We start from the raw sequence: 6,405 nt of genomic DNA, 5'->3' as shown, positions 1-6,405 counted from the left end.
AAGACTCGAGGCGGCGTGCATTATGTGCCCGCTGAACAATTCTGCCACACAGGTGATTGATAGCGTGACGCCGAGTTCGCAGCACGCTTTGCTCACCGCTGGCCTTTGCCTGATGCCGTTTGGAGGCCATTTGTCCGACCTAACATGCGACATCAGCAGATGGGCTGTGCAAAGGTCTTCTCGCTTGAGAATGTTGCCAACATCGTTTGGGGGTTACCAATGAATGGTGGCCCGGTAGCCTTTCTGCCGTGACTGGCGTAAAAATGTCGTAGATTTGTTGATTTGTTAGATTGTTTGTCCACCTGTCCCAATTGGCAATTGCTCCCAATCAGCTCCCTTTGGCCACTCGTGTCCTATCCAGGTGTGCCTTGTTGTCTGGTCTGTCTTATATAGAGTTCCCTGCTTTTGTTGAGTCTGTGTTGTTTCGCTCAGAGGTCATTTGAACAGAGAAACAGCTATGGATGCAATTGGGTGCAAATAAGGTAGGCGCGGACTGTTCCATATGAAAGGTTTCTGGAAAAAAAATGTTTTCCTGCATGTGTATGTCAGCACTAGCAATGGAAAAAGCGCTTTCTCGAATGTGTGTCGTGTCAAGCGGGGTGCGAGCCCTGAGCGGCTATCCAGAGTGTGTGTGTCTCATCGTTTAGCACTCGGCAGCTCGAAGGTTTATTTTAAACACAGCCATGTGTGTGAAACATTAGACGAGGTAAGGCGGCGGGCATGGTGATGTTTTTTACACTACAAGTGTCACCTGCCCGCTTTTGCTCACACAAACGTTTTGGAGCGGCGAGGAATGCCGGCCCCGGGCTATAATGACCGCCGTCTCGTGACTGTCCATTTTCAGCATTGGCAGCCTTTGGGAATAAGGCTCGAAAATCAGGTCAGATCTGTCCCACGTGTATAAAACTGGGTCAAAGTCAAAGTGTATTCAAACAAATTTCCTTAACACCTGTTGCATGAAATTCGAGGTGGTAATGACTTTGAACCTTTCATCATGATTGATTTTTGAATCGTCACAATTGTCTTTCAATGTTCTCTTTTTTTAGATTAAGAGTTAAAACTCGAAAAAAAAAAAAACATTTGTTTTTGCAAACATCCTCCATTCTTACATATTCCAGTTTGTTTCAACTTTCAAATGTTCACTTTATTTCTATTTATTCAAATGTTTTGACCAGTTCAACGACGGGTCAAATTTACCGATGGATATTTTTGGTACACTGTGGCAAAAATCCCAACTCAGCAGGAGCACCAAAGTCGTGTCTGCCATGAGCAATGCTTTGGCATCACGTTTTCATTTCGTGTGAGTGGCGGCGAGCTAACACTTGAGCCGACAGCTCTGACTTCACTTCTTGGCACGTCTAATTAGGCAAAGTTTTCTTCCTTGGAAATGTTCAAAGTGTTTGCTTTGTTTGCGCCGACTGCAAGATAAGGACGACATATTCACTTATTATATTTAACTTAACTGTTTCTATATTAACAGCGATGGCCAAATGATGTCATAGATGTTTTATGGTTATGAAAAAATATGCTATCCCGCAAAAGTGAATTGAAAAGCAACTCGCTGACTCTTTGCCGCTAAAACGTGGAGCTGAACTTATGCAACGGCTTCTAACCTTTTTAGCGTGTGTCAAAAATAGAAGATGTCACTGAATACAGGAGATGTCATACAACAGCGGGATCCTGCTGGCAGAGGCTCAACCACTAAAGTGATGCGCCGCATGCTCACATGGCAGGCGTAAAACAAGCGCTCAGCCCCATACGGCCCAGACACATCAAGAAGCCCAGACGGCAAAACACAACGTACAGTATTTACAAGAAAGTGCCGTGAAATAATGATATTTGTCTCAAGTGTTTTGTGATTCAATGTTTGAAGAAAGAATTCTGCAGACAGATTCAATTCTGAACAGGATGTTGTGATTGTGCAATGCAAAGTTTCATGTTTTGATTTTGCTTTCAGTGCGTTTGTGTCGCAATGTGACTTTTGAAACGTTCAGCAGGTTTACGATACGCGGACGATGATTCCCGGGCATGTGGCCTTCAAACAACCAAGATGTCCTTCAGATTTATGGATCGGTTTGTCCTTTTTTAGCGATTGGATATTTCAAAAGTCGCTTCATTCCAAGACCCCAAAATAAATGTCTCTGGGAAAGGGGGGGTGGAGTCCAGTGCTGAGATTTTGCTTGTGACAAGCTGTCAAGTGGACTTGCATGCTGCTCCTGTTTCCCAGGGGAGCCGTGGTCTCACTCCGCCTCCCTGCCATCGCTGACAATATTCCCTCCTCATGGACGCGACGCTTCACTCGGACTTCTGACTCTGCGTAATCTCGGCCAGACTCTGAAGTGGAAAAAGAAAAGCTCTTGCCATGTATTTGGAAGAAATAGAGCAGAGTGAAGAAGGTCCACTACTGACCGACGCCTTGCTTACGGAGAAAAGCCAAGTTGACAACGCAAGTGCATCATTTGACGGTAATGTCCTTGCAGAACTTTCCGAACGGTGTGTCGCCGGTCGGGAAATCGCCGATTCTGGACGTTGTAACAACTGTGAAGGTTTTCCAGATTGCAATGGCGACTCTGACGGATCTGACCGGTATTCCGGAACTGACAGCATAGTGGAATGCGTCACAATCCGTGATAAGACTTTGAGGTTTAGAGAGACATTAGATAGAAGCCACGCGAGAACGTTTAGGGCCTCTGAACCTTGCCTTGAGTCGGAGCCAGAAACGTTGAACGGTGAGAAAGACGATGCTGTCGAGTCACCGGATGAATCGGACTGCGATACTGAACTCAGTGACGGTTACGTCCAAAACGAAAGCACGGTCGCAGATGACGATGATGAGTGGGGCTATTTGTCAGATGACAGCCAGGAAAGAAGTAGTGATGAGGAGCTGGGTGAAGGCATCCACTGCTTGCATCCAAGAGCACTTGGGATAGTTGACTTGAGCAAAAGTGAGGGATTTCTCCCGGTGACAGATCGCTTGACCCAAAATGAGACAAGGCAGGTATCGGAGCAAAACTACTCCGACGAGATCTACTTGGTGGAAGACGATGGCTCTTCTTCTGATAGTAAGTCCTTTAAGACTTGCCCAGAATACTCCGAAAACAGCTTGACTTCATCTGAATCCGAATCTGAAAGAGAAGCTCCAGAAGATTGGAGCGATGAGCCGACCCAGTGGGAATCATTTGAGGATGATGACGAACATTGCAACGTCTCGGAGAGTGTTCCGGTTCAAAATGAAACATCTAATTTTGCCCTCGAAGATTACTTTGATTTATTTGATAGGGCTGACTGCGGTGTGCCAAATTTAACACAATCGCTGCGTTACATTTCTTGCTTTGATGGAGGAGACGTTTATGACTGCCTGTATGGTGACCAACTGCACTCTTCAGAAAAAACATGTGAAGACATTTCTAGTTTGGGAAGTGAATCAGAGGCTCAATCAGAAGACCGTGAGGTGCAGCGTGAACTCGATCACGTCCGTGAGGATTCTGATGTGAAAACACGTCATGTTGCGGAATCAGATGTTCCAAACGTATCTGATGCTACTTTGAGAGACGCAAACAAAGACCTGAAAGACAACATCTGGGCCTTTTCGGAGGACTCCTATTGCTCGCTTATGGAGCATGAGCGAGAGACTCTTGACTTGGTGCAGGAATATTACAAATCATTGAAGCCAAATGCGAGAGGAGAAAGCTTGGACTCAAAGGAAGATTGTGGCTCCATTGAAATTTCAAGAGACGCACGAGCAGATATCATTCACAGCGTCGTCTCAGAGTACGACAAGACTGAAGAAGGGGACGCCGAGCAGAAGCAGAGTAGAAGGACCGACGACTCGGAGGATGAGGATTACGACGAGGACCCCAATGAACTTTGCGACTGCGAGTACTGCATACCACCAGATGCACAGGTAAAAAAAACAATTAAGGCAAAGTGGTGATAGATCTTTGATCCAAAAAGTTCTTAGATTGCGGCGTATCTCTTTTAATGGGCCGTCACAGCGCTTCACTCGAGCAAGCAGTTGATGTGTTGGATCACTTTGTTTTTAGAATCAGGATGTTGTTGAAATAGAGTGGCACATATGCTCAGTTGACACACCACCAGCTGGAGCGGCATCCAAAAGCCATCATTAAAACGACACGCATAGCGAGCTCCCAGAGATAGATATATCGTATATAGAAATATGTCCCCCGTGTTTACACTTGATAACATTTTGTCGAGATGGCCAACTGTTTTGTTCTTCCCAGGTACGGACAAAAGCGCTGCTCCCACAATTGGAATCTGACGATACGGGCAAGATCTGCATGGTCATTGACTTGGACGAAACCTTAGTGCACAGCTCATTCACGGTGAGTGAGTTTATCGAGTTTGAGTTGCAATTGAGTTTATGAGTTTGTCCCAAAAAAAGTTCTGGCTTCTCAAAGCAAGATCGTTTGTGTTGCTTGGAATTACATAATGAATTCCTTGCGACATGCGGTCGGTCGGTCCCTCTGCGGTTACTGACTGTCCTGAGATGACTCCCAAGTCAGACGCTATAAGATCCATACGCCGTATATAACGAGGCCGTTGATGTGCCGAACACGGACGTAGGGAAAGAACACAGATGCCTTTGGTGTCAAACCATTCAAGTCTGAAGTGAGCATAAAACGGCCTGCGAGTTATTCAATACAGCAAAGATGAAAAACGTTAGGCAAGTGCGTTGTCAACACTTAAATCCCTTGAGTTCTAATTTGAGGCTTTACGTCACCTTCTTGGTGTCATCTGAAAGGTTTATGTGTTTTAGAAGTCCCAACCACACTCGTTAGCACCCCCTGGAGACAAAGAAGTTAAGCCCACATCAATCGACACGCAAATTGAAAAAGCTATTCCTCAAATTAAACAGGAAGTCAGCCATTTTGGTTTCAAGCAGCTATTCGGGGCAAATTTGGGGACTGGTACATTTTCTTTCTAATGTGGGCTGAACTTATTGATAAGTTTTCAATCCTGACTTGTTCCATTGCTTCCTTTGTCTGACTTTCTAGGCACCCTGTTTTCAATCTTTAATAGTCACCTTTGTTTTTCTTTGACAGCCAGTGAACCATGCTGACTTCATCACGCCGGTGGACATTGATGGAACGATTCACCAGGTCAGTTCTTCAAACACAGAAGTCCCGAGCAATGATTTGGTTTGGCTTGATACGACTAAAAAACATCTTTTTTTTTTTGTCCGTCCCCTCAGGTTTATGTCTCAAAGAGACCCCACGTGGACGAATTCCTCCGGCGGATGGGAGAGATGTTTGAATGTGTTTTATTCACGGCGAGCCTCTCCAAGGTTGGTTAGCTGAAGAGTCACAAATGTCATGCCGTATAGGTGTAACGTGGCGCCGGCGCTTTTAAAATCCGATACTTGGAATGACGGGGATATCATTGTGACGTTTTATTGTCGAGACATCATTAACACCAACTGCTTCATTTAACGACCAGGCTCGGATTTTAGAGCCATGAAAGATGTAGATGGTACTGGTGCGGAGCGAAACACAACCCCCAGAATAACGAAAGGCACCATTTCTTTATGTCTTTTGTTTTGAGCAGTATGCGGATCCCGTGTCGGACGCGTTGGACAAATGGGGAGCTTTCCGAAGCCGACTCTTCAGGGAGGCGTGCGTCTTCCACAAAGGCAATTACGTGAAAGACTTGAGCCATTTAGGGAGGGACCTCAACAAAGTCATCATCATCGACAACTCGCCGGCCTCGTACACCTTCCAGCCGGACAACGCGGTACGCACGTCTTTGCAAATAGCCCAGACGCCTTATAAACTATTTTTGAATTCTTCAGGTTCCCGTGGTCTCCTGGTTCGACGACATGTCGGATAGCGAGCTCCTGGACCTGATCCCCTTCTTCGAAAGGCTCAGCAACGTGGACGACATTTACGACGTCCTCAAGGAGCAGCGCTCTCTGGGATGAACGCAATCGGCGGCCACATCGGCGTTGGTTGGCGCTTTCAGCCGTGGACGCGATCGGCCACATCGGCTGTGGGAATGGCTTTTAGACTGAGAACCCCAAAAGTACAAGTTGGACCGTCTACGTTAGGGCCAAGTGGACCAGCCATGGCGGGATGTGACATTTGAAAGAGGTCGTGGTGTTCGACGTGTTCTGCAAGATACCTTTCTCAGATTTTGAGCGCCATTTGCAGTGAAGCTCATCGTGGAACTGCATTCTAAAAATAACGTGGCCTTTTATAAAGTAGACAAACCTGTGGATATAGTAAACAGCGAAAGACTACCTGAGATAGTTAGTATCAGAGCAGCAGATGGGGATTTAACCCAGGCAGAACGACGACGTTACTTTGCAGTCCTTGTTAGTGTTTTGACGATTGTCACGTGAAAGTGACAATTAAAACCAACGATTTGCATAAATCAGACTCATTTCTA

General features: G+C 46.0%; 1 protein-coding gene across 4 annotated transcripts; it reads left to right on the top strand.

The window, feature by feature from the left end:
* The first annotated feature begins 444 nt into the window (after nt 1-444).
* On the top strand, nt 445-6,393 carry LOC148393794 (uncharacterized). Of its 4 annotated transcripts, none has more exons than XM_088382206.1 (7): nt 445-482; nt 2,228-3,904; nt 4,242-4,343; nt 5,064-5,120; nt 5,213-5,305; nt 5,566-5,751; nt 5,810-6,393. In XM_088382206.1, exons 2-7 carry the CDS (start codon nt 2,363-2,365, stop codon nt 5,936-5,938), a joined length of 2,109 nt encoding a protein of 702 aa, XP_088238332.1. In that variant the 5' UTR covers nt 445-482; nt 2,228-2,362; the 3' UTR covers nt 5,939-6,393. The 4 variants fall into 4 exon arrangements, with proteins under 4 accessions (XP_088238332.1, XP_088238335.1, XP_088238334.1 ...); XM_088382209.1 differs by having other exon boundaries at nt 452-482; nt 1,998-3,904; XM_088382208.1 differs by having other exon boundaries at nt 452-482; nt 1,995-3,904.
* The last annotated feature ends 12 nt before the right edge of the window (nt 6,394-6,405 follow it).

The sequence above is a fragment of the Syngnathus floridae genome, chromosome 8 (assembly GCF_059516105.1).
Source record: "Syngnathus floridae isolate MCC-2025c chromosome 8, RoL_Sflo_1.0, whole genome shotgun sequence".
Lineage (NCBI taxonomy): Eukaryota > Metazoa > Chordata > Actinopteri > Syngnathiformes > Syngnathidae > Syngnathus > Syngnathus floridae.
This window is presented reverse-complemented; position numbering and strand designations above follow the sequence as displayed.

What these genes read in the sequence shown, in the direction of transcription:
- LOC148393794 (XM_088382206.1), top strand. Translation starts at nt 2,363, where the DNA reads ATGTATTTGGAAGAAATAGAGCAGAGTGAAGAAGGTCCACTACTGACC. An exon ending in GCATACCACCAGATGCACAG is followed by an intron (nt 3,905 to 4,241) that starts GTAAAAAAAACA and finishes TGTTCTTCCCAG; the next exon opens with GTACGGACAAAAGCGCTGCT. An exon ending in TTGATGGAACGATTCACCAG is followed by an intron (nt 5,121 to 5,212) that starts GTCAGTTCTTCA and finishes CCGTCCCCTCAG; the next exon opens with GTTTATGTCTCAAAGAGACC.